This window comes from Malaclemys terrapin, chromosome 4 (assembly GCF_027887155.1).
Source record: "Malaclemys terrapin pileata isolate rMalTer1 chromosome 4, rMalTer1.hap1, whole genome shotgun sequence".
NCBI classification, from domain to species: domain Eukaryota; kingdom Metazoa; phylum Chordata; order Testudines; family Emydidae; genus Malaclemys; species Malaclemys terrapin.
The window spans coordinates 2,167,643-2,180,628 of record NC_071508.1 but is presented as its reverse complement, the minus strand read 5'-3'; the positions used below and the strand labels follow the sequence as shown (position 1 = coordinate 2,180,628).

At 49.2% G+C, this 12,986-nt stretch overlaps 1 protein-coding gene across 1 annotated transcript; it reads left to right on the top strand.

Moving 5' to 3' along the window:
- The first annotated feature begins 3,890 nt into the window (after positions 1-3,890).
- Positions 3,891-6,003, top strand: LOC128837315 (uncharacterized). Its single transcript, XM_054028377.1, has one exon. It carries the CDS (start codon positions 4,551-4,553, stop codon positions 5,685-5,687), a length of 1,137 nt encoding a protein of 378 aa, XP_053884352.1. The 5' UTR covers positions 3,891-4,550; the 3' UTR covers positions 5,688-6,003.
- Positions 6,004-12,986: the final 6,983 nt, after the last annotated feature.

The following is a 12,986-nucleotide window of genomic DNA, read 5'->3' as shown; positions in this document are numbered from 1 at the left end:
CAGAAAATAAAGTGTAAATTTTTCGCAGTGAGAGTAATTAACCATTGGAACTATTCACTGAGGGTCGTGGTGGATTCTCCACCCCACTGGCAATTTTTAAAGCAAGACTGGCAGTTTTTCTGAAAGCTCTGCTCTAGGGGTTATTTGGGGGCAGGTCTCTGGCCTGTGTTATACAACGGGTCAGAGTAACTGATCACAGTGCTGCCTTCTCACTTTAGAATCTATGAACTACCCGATAACCTTACCCCCATTACAACCTGAGCTTTGCCGGGGCACTGTCCTTGGCCATCTGTTCTTGGCACATTCCGCTGCTAACAAAACAGAGAAATGAAAATCACTCTGGGGATTCCCCCAGTAACCTGGGAGGTTGCACTGTTTTATTTGGTTTTATAGGGTGCCTGCGCTGGGGCAATTCCAGGCAGAGCAGAATGAGAACGGTCTCGCCCTACTCATGTGCTGAATTTGGAAGCAGAGCCGTAACTAGGCACTGCAATGCCCGGGGTGAGCAAGTATATTTGCGCCCCTGTAGTGAGGTGGTCACCTGCTCCTGCCCTGAAGGGCTTGAAGCCAGCCCTGGGAGAGGGCTGCGAGCTAAAGGCTCGCTGATTGGGGAAGCAGCTGCAGCTGGGCCATGCCCCAATCAGACTGCAGCTGGCCCTATAAAAGCCAGTGAAGCCAGGAGCTGAGAGGACTCTCCCTCTAGCTCTTGAGGGAGAAGGGCCTGGCTGCCTGGGAGCTGAGCAGGGTACCTAAAGTGGAGCAGGGCTGGGGGAAGGCCAGAGGAGCTGGGGGAGCTCCAGCCTGGAAACCCCCCAGGCTGCAGGCCTTGTGAAAGGCTGGAAAGGTACTGGGGCTGCAGGGGGCAGCCCAAGGGTAGGCAGAGGCAGCAGGTTCAACCCCCCCTTGCTGATGATGCGTGGCAAATATACTGCAGTCCGCCCCAGTGAATGGGAGCTAGATGGTGACTGGCAGTAGCCAAAGACTGAGGCGAGGTGGGGATAGGGGGTTGGGGGTTCCCCGGGAAGGGGAGACCCAGAGAGACTGCAGGGTACTGCAGGGGGCAGCACCCCGGCCTGAAAGGGGCACCAGGAGGTCCAGGAGGGACTCGGGACCCAGCAGGAACCGGGACACCGACCTGCAGAGGGCGTGCCTGGGTTGAAGAGCTAATTCCCAGGACGACCGACAGGAGGCGCCGCAGGGGTGAGTCGCCGCCCTGTGACAGCCCCCTAGAGGCAACACATGGAGGGGACCAAATTTCTGCCTTCCATTTAGCACAGAGGTTTTCAAATTTCTGCCAGCAGATCAGAGGCTGGTGGGAGCTGCCCGGCCCACTCGGGCCCCAGGCTCTCCATGCTGTGGGAGCTCTGGCGCTGGTTGGCTGCCTTGATGAGCTCTTGCCTGTGCCCTGACGGAGCCCAGCACTGGCTGGTGATGCCCCCTGGAGCCGACCCTGGCTGTCATGCGATGCTCCCCGAGGTCTCCCTGCAGTACTCATCCCTGCTTGGGCATCTGTCTCTCAGCGGCTCACCACCCAGGGACCAGCAGCAGCAGAGCCCGGAGCATGTCAGGGGTGCAGCTCGGAGCTGTGACACGTGCGCTACCTGGGGAGCACCTGTGCTTTGCAGAGGTGGCCGGGCTCGGGGAGCAGGGCAGGGAGGGCTGCCGGGTAGCCAGCCAGTGCCCCGGCTCCCACAGCACAGAGAGGCAATTGCCAGAGTAGGTTGGGTGGCTCCCACCAGCTTCCGACCCGCCAGCTCCTGGGACGCGGCGACAGTTCTCAGACTGTAGGGGGACACGCCAAACACTGAAAACCTCTGTGCTAAAGGGAAGGCCGAGATCTGGGGGAGGCATGTGACTCCATGTTCCCCCCCCAACACTGTTCCGTTTTTCCAGCCCTGTGGCTCTGCGCCCTAGGAGGCTACCCCGCTAGCCCTGCCCCGGTTATGGCCCTGTTTGGCAGGACTTGTTTCCAGGAGTGGCTCATTGGGGGATTGGTCACATCTATTTTCCACAGATCTAGGGAGGGTGGCGGCAGGAGGCTCTGTCTCTAAAAGCCTGCTCCGGTGCATTCACTCTTCAGGCGGGGTTCAGTCAGAGCAATGGAGGCAGCTGGGGTTGGCCAAGACAGGATGAGGTTGTTGGGGTCCACTAGGCATAGCTACCAGGTAACTCGGGAGAGTGGAAGGCCACAAGTGCCGATGAAGCTCTTTTGCTCTGGGCCTACCTGAACCCCCAGACTCCATCTTGGGAACTCTCACCTACTTCTATGCTAACTGCTTACATGCTCTGAAGTAGGCTGAAGCAGAAATGTATTGGTCAGCGTTTCTAGCAGATGGCTGCAGTTTCACTCACACTAGCAGAAATAATAGAGATAAGAAGCGGGGTAGTTAGTTTGCAGGCGTCTAACTCAAGGTCGCAAAGACTGAGAAAATTTTCTCACAAGCTTATGTAGAGCTTATTGTAACAGTTGTCTGGAAGGGAGGGGTGAGGGGGAACAGCCAGACAAAGAGATGTATGTAAACAGTTTGGAGTATAAAAGGTAAAAGTTGTTTGTATTTGTTGCACTGGATTTGAGACATGCTGGTCTCCTAGTGCCATTTCAGAGCTCTGAAATAAACTTGGCTTGCTTTCTCCCCTCGGTGTCTTTATTGGTGCCAAGCACACCGGGCGACGGACCATTGTTGTCCCCTCGAGCCCTTTAGGGCAGGCAACAGTTTTGGCATCCCTGGGTGGGCTCGAGGCTGAAATTTAGCCTTGCCCGGATCCCTCCTGGTGGCCGACGGATTACAGCAACGACCGACGCCCAGCGCGCACCGGTGACTTCATCGGGGGCCTCGGTGGAGACGTGGTTTGCTCGACCCCGGAGGGCACAACGGTGCAACGCACACAGACAGTGGAGAAGCAGCTGCGGGCGACGGTGAGGAACCAGTCCCGTTGATAGGGCGACGGTGACGGTGCAGAACCGGACCCTTGGATAAGGTAGGAACAGTCCAGTGGGGACTTATCTGTTGTGACCTGGGGACGCCCAGTGTCTCCCTATGGGGCAGGGACAGAGTACAGCCGGCAGGGGACAGTGTACACCTTTAGAATGCATTCTGGTGAACTGGAAAGTGTTTGGATCTGATCAGTTGATTAAAAGTAAATTGAAAAGGTTCTGTACAGTGATTGGCCTCAGTACCAGCTAGAGGACCCAGGAAAGGTGGCCACCGGAAGGATCACTTAATTACAACACGATCCTTCAATTGCTTTTGTTTTGTCAGAGAACCGGTAAATGGAATGAACATCTCTATGCATATACGTTCATGGTGTTAAGAAATAGGACTGATATTTTGCTCAAGTGCCATTTGACTCCGACAGGCTCGGTAGTAACGGCTGCTAAACCCCAGAACCCTCCCACTGTTGTAATGCCAGAATCGGTGTCCCCTTCGGCTCCTCCACCCCCACAGGCTTCAGAGAGTACCCCTCCCCCCCCCGTGGGATTGTATCCGTTGATTACTGAGAGTGTGGTAGCTCGTCCGGGAACTCAGGAACGGCCAGCTCAGATAGTATCTGTCTACTCGCATGTACCTTTTGACCCTGTACATCTAGCTGCTTTTAAGGCAGAGGCAGGAGAATTCTCAACGAATCCAAGCAAGTTCATTTCTATCTTTGAAGGGTGTCTAGCTAGCCATAAGCCTGACTGGGATGATTGTAATATACTTATGAGAACCCTGTTGTCTGAAGTAGAGCGGAATCAGGTTATAGCCAAGGCTAAGGATGAAGACAGAGAAGGCATTTAAGGTTTAAAGGGAAAGCTATTGGACACCAGAGGTTGTACCGAGTGGAATCCTCAGAAGTGAGTGTACTCGTCCTGGTTTGTTGCTTCAAAGTTCTGTACAGAAGTTATGTTACGGGAAAGGTGTATGATGGCAATGAGTATGTGTTAATGGTTGGAGAAGAGGTGTATGAGTGAAGAGTGGAAGGTTCCTTTGGAAGTTAGAAGAAGCCGAGAAAGGGAGAAGGAAAAAGCACAGAATGAGTTAACTGAGAGGAAAATACAGCTAGCAGGCCATCCAAGGACATTGTTCACAGCCAAGACTTGGCTGACAACCAAGAGAAAGGGGGGCCTGAATGTGCCCAAGCAACTGTGAGATCTGCAAAATACTGCAAGGCATAATGAAGACAAACGAAGGGTTAAAAAGCAGCTTTGTTGGACAGTATTGGCTCAAGGATTTAAAAATTCCCTCACTCTGTTTGGACAGGCTTTGGCCAGAGACTTGGAGGAGTGGGATAATTCAGACAGAGCCCTCCTGCTGCAATATGTAGATGACTTGTTGATTGCTGCTGTGGGTCTAATCCCTTGTCTCAGAGCTACTGTGAGTCTCCTAAACTTTATTGGACTGCGAGGATACAGGGTATCTCAAAGCAAAGCCCAAATTGCTCTTTCAGAGGTTCAATATCTGGGATTTCACATCAGGCAGGGAGAGAGATAGCTCTCAAACGAAAGGAAGGAGGCTATCTGCCAAGTTCCCATCCCCAGCAACCGTAAACGGCTTAGGGCATTCCTGGGCATGGCAGGTTTTTGCAGAATATGGATTCCAGAGTTTGGACTGTGGGCTAAACCTCTGTATGAATGTGTTAAGGGAGCGGAACATGACCCCTTTCACTGGTCCCCAGAAGCGGACAGGGCATTTAAAATCTTGAAAAGGAAGCTAATGGAAGCTCCAGCCCTGGGCTTGCCCGATATATCTAAGCCGTTCCAACTGTATGTGCATGAACGAAAAGAGGTAGCTTTGGGAATGCTTAACCAGCTATTAGGTGCCTGGAAACGTCCTGTGGCATACTTTTCTAAACAACTGGATCAAGTTTCAAAGGGATGGCCAGCCTGTTTGAGGGCGGTCGCAGCTACTGCTCTAGTGCTTGGGGAAGCTGAGAAGCTGACACTGGGAGGAACTGTGCAAGTGTATGTTCCCCATATGGTCCGAGCCTTGCTGGACACTAAGGGTGGTCTTTGGCTCACACAGGCTCGGGTTGCTCGGTACCAGGCAAAGCTGTTAGAGAATCCTGAAGTCACCCTGCAGATCTGTCCCTCCCTTAATCCAGCTACACTGCTACCAGAGACAGAAAAGCAGGAACATGACTGTCTAGAAATCATAGATGTTCAGTATTCTAGCCGCCCAGATCTAAAAGATCAGCCACTCCCAAATGCTGACTTGGAATGGTATACGGATGGAAGTAGTACTGTTGTAGATGGGCAAAGGAGGGCTGGTTATGCTATTGTGTCTCTTCATGATACCGTGGAAGCTGAGAGTTTACCGTCAGGAACATCTGCCCAGCTTGCTGAACTAGTGGCCCTGACTCGTGCACTTGAGCTGGCAAAAGACAAACGGGTTAATATCTTTACTGACTCAAAGTATGCTTTTGGGGTATTGCATGCTCACGCTGGTTTGTGGAAACAAAGGGGAATGCTAACAGCCCAAGGCTCCCCGGTCAAGCATGGGTCTCAAATTCTCCAGCTTTTAGAAGCGGTACAACTCCCCTCAGCAGTAGCAGTGGTGCATTGCAAAGCCCATCAAAGGGAAGATCAAGATGTGGAAGCAGAGAAAAGAACTGACAGAAGGGAACTGCAATGCATGACGTTTGTTAGCAAGAGTCAGGCTAACTGTAACCCTGATAACGCGAGATTTGTAGAAGCGAGGATTGTGTGAGGCGGGTGAGAAAGAGCTGTGTAAGAAGTTATGATGACCTCAGCATAGATAAAGTGTAGAAGACCTTGTGTAGATAAGGTAATAGAAAATAATTGTATGTTGGCAAGAGTCAAAACAACTGAGGAAATGAGATATCAAGATGGCCTATGTATAAACAAAAATGCTGCTGTCTCTCATTATTTTTGTAATGAAAGGTATAAATGCTTGCTGTAATTAGTTACCAGAGAGAGACCTGTTTACCTCTCTCCCTCTGCACATGTGAGAGTTAATAAAGCTCTGACTTGCTGTACCTAAACAAATAGTGAGAACTCTGTTTTTCTCCGACAATTTGGGGGCTCGTCCGGGATGGCAACGCCCACTGAGGCAACGGCAGCTGCTACGGATCGTTCCCCTTTGAACCCCATGGCGCCACAATAGAGGTAAGAGACCTTTTGAAATCTCTATTGGGGTGTCGGAGGAGGACTGTCCGTGGGGCCGTCTGCCCCTGTTGGGCTCACGCCATCCGAACTTATTGACTGTGCAGCAAGGTCAGATGCTGAGCGGCGTAATAGGGGAATTGTTTGCCGCCCCCTGTAAGCATATGCTAGGTGCATAGGGTTTGCACCTGTGTTGAGGAGTTGTTACCGCCTCAAGAGGGGTTTTTTTACCGCCTCAAGTGATGCATCGAGGTACTTGGGAATAGTACCTGGAGGTACTCAGGAGTAGTACCTGGTAGAAGGCCTTGGTGTGTGTGTGTGTGTGTGTGTGTACACAGTGTGAATTGAGTGTTACCGGAAGACGCCCAGAGTACTCTGCGAAGTCTTTTGGCTCGTGACCAGAACTACTCTAACGCAAGCCCGGTAACTAGAGGATCTTTTAGGAGATCCGACCCACGGTCGGCTAACTCGGCCTGGCATCGTCCGGCGAGGAGGCTACCTGGGTCTAGGAGTGTGTGCACCCATCTTCCCTCCCCTTTTCCTCTCCGTGTGAGCCACTGACAGTCTGATCATCTCACTGGATGCAACAGAGTAAGCGGCGCCGTCTCTCTGAGACTAGCCGACGCTCTTTGCTGAAGGGAGGTGTAGGGGGTCATGGCTATCCTCGTTAGTCACTCCTGTGTGAATACCCTGTAGGGAGAAATCCTTAGTTTATGAGCCGCTAGCGCGGACAGGGCATCCTTCCCCTTTGAGTGTGTGATTGGAAATGGGTGGGGGACAGTCTAAGTCTTCCCTTTCACCCCCTAAGGGTACCCCAGCTTATTTCATGTACGTACATTATGGCCCGAAAACCTGCAGGTATTTAGATAGTTGGAATCTTTACACGCGTGCAAATCCATCTAAACGATGTCCACTAGAAGGTACCTTTGATTTAGACAAACTTAAATACCTTAAAGAAACTCTGGCTTCACCAAAAGCCTTTGATACACAGTGGGAGCAATTTGTCTGTTGGTGGGAGGAAGCAACAAAGAGACTCCACGAGTCTCGAGTGCGGAGTCTAAAGGACTCCCAGGAAAAGTTAAAAGCCCAAGTGCAACATTTACAGCTTAAATGCAAGGCATCCAGCTGTTTAACCCCTAGAGCGATTCCTTCTGCTCCTGTGTATCCTCTTCCCGCTCGAGCAATTCCTTCTGCTCCCCTTTATCCCCAATTAGTTAGATCTGACAGTGAGGAGGAAACTGCTGAGGATATTTTAGATTTCTTCAGTAACATTCAGCAGCAGCAGCAGCCCGAGCTGCCTCCTCCCCCTGCACAGCCTGGGTCTGCTAACGAATCTCACCCGGCAGTGCCAGTTTCACCACCGCATGTATCAGCTGCACACATTGTTCTCTCTTCCCCTGGGAGAGAAGCCTCTTCTTCACCACAAAGAGGTGATTCTGAGCCTCCCAGTAGCTCCCCTGATTCTAATCCTTCTGAGGAAAGTACCCGTTATTTTACTAGAAGTGTGGCACATGCACTCCAGGTTCCTTTAAGAGACCTGCCTGGGAATGCAGGACAGTTGGTCACAGTGCATGCCCCGTGGTCACCAGGAGATTTGAGAAACTTGGTGAAGGAATTTCCTAACGTCAGGGAGGAACCAGAAAAGTTTAGAGACGAACTCCGGACGGTGGTTCAGTGTTATAATCCATCTTGGGCAGACATTAATCAACTCTTGCGAATGATTATGCCAGCCGAAGTTCGACAACGGCTTACCAGGCAGGCAGCCTGGCCAGCTGCTGACCCTGGAATTGATCATAATTTGAGAGAGGCTAGGGACCGTCTCGTAAATTCTGTCACGGAAGTCTGCCCTAAGAAGACAGATTGGACAAAGATTACTTATTGTAAACAGAATAAAGGAGAGTCCGCTGCTGATTATCTAGATAGGCTGACTAAGGTTTTTGAACAGCATTCGGGAATTGCTCAGCCAGCTGAAAATGCCAGAGAAGCCGTAGGGGCTGCTTTTGTTCAGGGACTCTTACCAAAGATTCAGCAGCAGTTAAGAACTATCTGCATTGGCTGGCAAACTAAACCCCTTTCTGAATTGGTGATAGTCGCCAATCATTGTGCAGCTTGCATAGAGCAGAAGAAAGAGACTACTGAAACAAAACTGTTGACCCTGCAGTTAGAAACTTATCAAAACCAGAGCCGTGGGGGAATGAGAGGAGTAAGAGGACGAGGTCGTGGGCGAGGAAGAGGGAAAGGTCCCTTGTATCCTGCCCAACCTAGGTACACTGCATGCCACATTTGTGGCCAAGAGGGACACTGGAAAGATGCATGCCCAGCCCGATTGTCTCAGAACCCTCCACCTCCTTTCCCAAATCCTGAAGCATCTACCTTTACCCCACCAACTACCTCATACTAGGACAGCCTGAGGGAACGTAACTACATCATGAATCCTTTAATTCCCATTGATCAAGAAGGTCCTTTTGTAAACTGTGAAATTGAGGGACAAACTGTTACTTGTCTTGTGGATACTGGAGCTACTAGATCTGCTCTAAGATCCGAGGAGTTTCCCTCTGTTCCTTTGTCAACTTTGTCTGTAAATGCTGTGGGCATTTCAAATCAACCTGTTTCGCATCCTGTCACAAAACCCCTTGCTGTCTCACTAGGGCCCCTTGCTGACAAGCATGCATTCTTGCTCAGCCCCTCCTCTCCTGTGAATCTGCTGGGAAGGGATCTTTTGTGAAAATTAGGTTGTACTATCTATTGCACACCAGATGGCGTATTCTTACAGGTTCCTGATGAGAATACCAATCTAGTGTTGGCGACACTCCACATAGAGGAGCCAGCTAAATTACCAACAACTCGTAGCCCTGAACTTGTGCATTTGTTATCACAAGTTCCTCCTCATCTCTGGTCTCAGCATGCTAATGAAGTGGGACAGATTCGGACCGCTGAACCAGTTAAGATTTTTGTTGATCCTTCTAAAGCTTTGCCGAGAGTTCCCCAGTATCCTCTGCGTCCTGAGGCAGAGGAAGGTATAGCCCCAGTAATGGAGTCTTTATTACAGCAGGGTATTATTGTTGCTACCACCAGTTCTTGTAATACTCCTATCTTTCCTGTAAAGAAGCCAGGAAAGAACACTTATCGGTTTGTTCAAGATCTCCGCGCGATTAATGCTGTTGTTTTACCTTCCTTTCCTGTGGTTCCAAATCCAGCTACAATTCTTTCTTGTATTCCACCTTCAGCTACCTACTTTACTGTTGTGGACTTATGTTCAGCTTTCTTTTCTATCCCCATTCACCCTGAGAGTCAGTATCTGTTTGCCTTTACCTACAAAGGACGCCAGTACACCTGGACTCGGTTACCCCAAGGGTATACTGAATCCCCTTCCTTGTTTTCCCAGATCCTGAAGAAGGATCTGGATGATGTGGTTTTTCCAGGTAAATCAGTGCTTATACAGTATGTGGATGATCTTTTGTTGGCATCCCTCTCTTTTGAATCTTGTAAAACTGATACTTTGATTCTTTTGACTGCTTTAGCTGCTAAGGGTCATAAGGCATCCCGGGAAAAACTACAGCTGTGTCAGCCCAAGGTTCATTACCTTGGTCATGATATTTCTCCTGGTACTCGTCATTTATCAGATTCTCGGATTTCAGCTATTCTAAATATGCCTAGGCCTGGAACTATTTCTCAAATGCGTACTTTTCTTGGCATGACTGGGTACTGTAGACAATGGATTTTAGGCTATGCAACAATGATTAAACCCTTACAGGATTTGACTAAGTCAGGTACCCCTGAGCCTCTTCCTTGGTCTCCAGAGGCTGAACAAGCTTTTGTTGCTATCAAGCAAAGTCTGTCCAGTGCACCAGCCCTGGGACTTCCTGATTATGCTAAACCATTCACTCTTTTCTGTCATGAGCGTAATGGGTTTGCTTTGGCTGTATTAACGCAAAAGCACGGAGACAAACACCGTCCCATTGCTTATTACAGTACTGCCCTAGACGCTGTGGCAGCTGGATTTCCCCCTTGCCTGCGTGCTGTAGCTGCAGCAGCTCTTGCTGTTCAGGTATCTGAATCTATTGTCTTAGGATCTCCTTTGATTGTTGCTGTTCCTCATGCTGTGGCTGCACTCTTGTTAAAATCTAAGACACAGCATCTATCCACGTCTCGTCTTACAAAATATGAGCTTGTCTTGTTGTCTTCATCTCATATTACTTTGGCTCGTTGCCCTGTTCTAAATCCTGCCTCCTTGTTGCCTGGGCCCGAAGACGGAGACCTACATGACTGTGTGTCTGTGACATCGGTTCTCTCTCGTCCAAGAGATGATTTACTAGATGTGCCTTTGCAAAATCCTGATCTTATTTATTTTGTAGATGGTTCGTGCTTGCGAGATTCTAAGGGCAAATTGGTTGCTGGTTATGCTGTGTGTTCTGCACATGCTGTTATTGAAAGTGCTTTTCTTCCTTCTGTGTTTTCTGCTCAAGTGGCCGAACTTGTGGCTTTAACTCGAGCCTGCATTCTAGCACAGGATCAAGCAGTTACCATCTATACAGACTCTCGTTATGCTTTTGGAGTGGTACATGATTATGGGTTGCTCTGGAAGTATAGAGGTTTTCTTACATCCACTGGTTCTCCTATTAAGAACAGTCTGTATGTCTCTGCTCTTTTAGATGCTCTTTTATTGCCCAAAGCTATAGCTGTCGTGAAATGTACAGCTCACCAGACCCCTCATGATGAAGTTACCCGTGGAAATGCTTTGGCAGACTCTGCAGCCAAAGCTGCGGCCCTTTCTGCACCTCAGGCTGAATATACTTGTGCTTTGATTGAACAGCCTCCACTAGCCTCCCTTGAGGATCTGGCCAAGATCCAGGAAGCTGCACCGGCAGCTGAGAAACGTTTTTGGAGTGCTAATGGCTGTATTCTACACCCTGATCATCTTTGGCGTGCCCCAGCTGGTCGCCTGGTTGCACCGAAGATGCTAATGCCCTATCTTGCTCGTGTATACCACGGAATGGCTCACGTGAGCAAAGGGGGGATGGTTGCTGCAGTTAACCGAGATTGGTGTGCGTTCGGGTTCCCAGTCATTGCACATCACTACTGTCAACAATGTGTGATTTGTCAGCAGCATAACATTGGTAAAGCTGTTAAAGTTAGGCAGGCAGCTCACCCTCCCCCTTGGGGACCTTTTGTAAATATTCAGATTGATTTTATTCAACTGTCTAAATGTTGTGGCTATGAATATGTATTGGTTTTGGTGGATGTATTTTCAAATTGGGTTGAAGCTTTTCCCTGCAGGAAAGCAGATGCCAGGACTGTTGTGAAACTTCTGCTTAAAGATTTTGTACCACGATTTGGCATCCCTGTGAGTATCAACAGTGACCGTGGAACTCATTTTACTGGACAGATTGTAAAAGAGTTATGTGCAGCTTTGCAGATTCAACACAACCTTCACTGCCCCCACCATCCGCAGTCTGCTGGAACAGTGGAACGCCAGAATGGAATTCTGAAAAATAAACTGGCCAAGATTTGTGCTGAAACAAACTTGAAGTGGCCAGATGCCCTTCCTCTGGCACTAATGAGTATGAGGGCCACTCCCAATCGAAAGACTGGACTCAGCCCTCATGAGATTCTGACAGGGTGCCCGATGAGACTACCGACTGCGCCCCCACTGACCCTAGCTCAGATGGACATTCATTTAATGGATGACACAATGCTTAAGTATTGTCAGGCACTAATGAAATGTGTTAAGTCTTTCTATACACAGGTGAAAGAAGCACTACCCAAGGATCCTGTGCAGCCCTGCCACTCGCTGGAACCAGGAGACTGGGTCTACATAAAGGTCCATCAGCGAAAGACTGCCCTGGCTCCATGCTGGAAAGGCCCTTTCCAAGTCCTGCTAACTACCAACACTGCTGTGAAGTGCCAAGGACTGCCCACCTGGACCCATGCTTCGCACTGCAAAAAGACCCCTCCGCCTGGAGAGGATTCTCCAGCTGCTGATCAGCCTGTTTCTCCTGCTAACTCTGCTGTGCCTCCTGGACAGCAGGGAAAGAGGACAAGGTGAAGTGCTAGTAACCTCTCCCTTGTCCACTGACAGATCTACTGTGCCTTTGAATTCTTTTACAGGAACCACACCAGTACAGGGTGAAGTGCTAGTAACCTCTCCCCTGTATTATGGTGAATCACAACTGCTTTTGAAGAAGAAAAGAAGAAACACTCGCTCTGCTGAAACCACCAAAGTCCAGAACTTTCTAACTACAAAAGACATCAAGAACTGGCCCTGGTGGAAGAAACGAAGCATTGTTTATTGGCAAGGAGGGAACTGTGGGGAACGTTCCTGGGAATGTGGGGTCCAGTGGTGGTGTGGATTCTTTCCAGGATCAGGGCTTTGTGCTTATGGACAGGTACCTTCAGGATGCACTGCCCTCCCTAATTGGCTTTCAGATGATGAATATCAAAAACGCCTTGCCACTACAAAGACTACACCCACCACTAGTCCCTTGACCCTTGCCACCACCACTGTAACTTATCCAGATACAAACAGTACTACACATTCCAATGAAACTCATTGGCCAAGACTTTCACATCTCAGTGATTTACTGAAATTTTGCTCAAAAAAATTATTCTTTAAGGTACAAGGGCAAATTCACATGCTTCAAAATGTATATCAAGTAGAAAAGTATGCCTTTCACACTGCTTATAGAGTAGCTACCTTATGTACTAAATATGATGTATTGTGCTTTATGACAAAGGCTGTACAACAACCCCATTATAGTATTGCTATGGGAATGTTATTGCTTGTATTGTTATTAGTTAGCTTAGGATTATGTTGTTGTTGTAAAAGATGTAATAATAGTAATACCTTTCATGTTCATGCTAATCATGCATTATCATTGCATCC

What these genes read in the sequence shown, in the direction of transcription:
- LOC128837315 (XM_054028377.1), top strand. Translation starts at nt 4,551, where the DNA reads ATGGCAGGTTTTTGCAGAATATGGATTCCAGAGTTTGGACTGTGGGCT.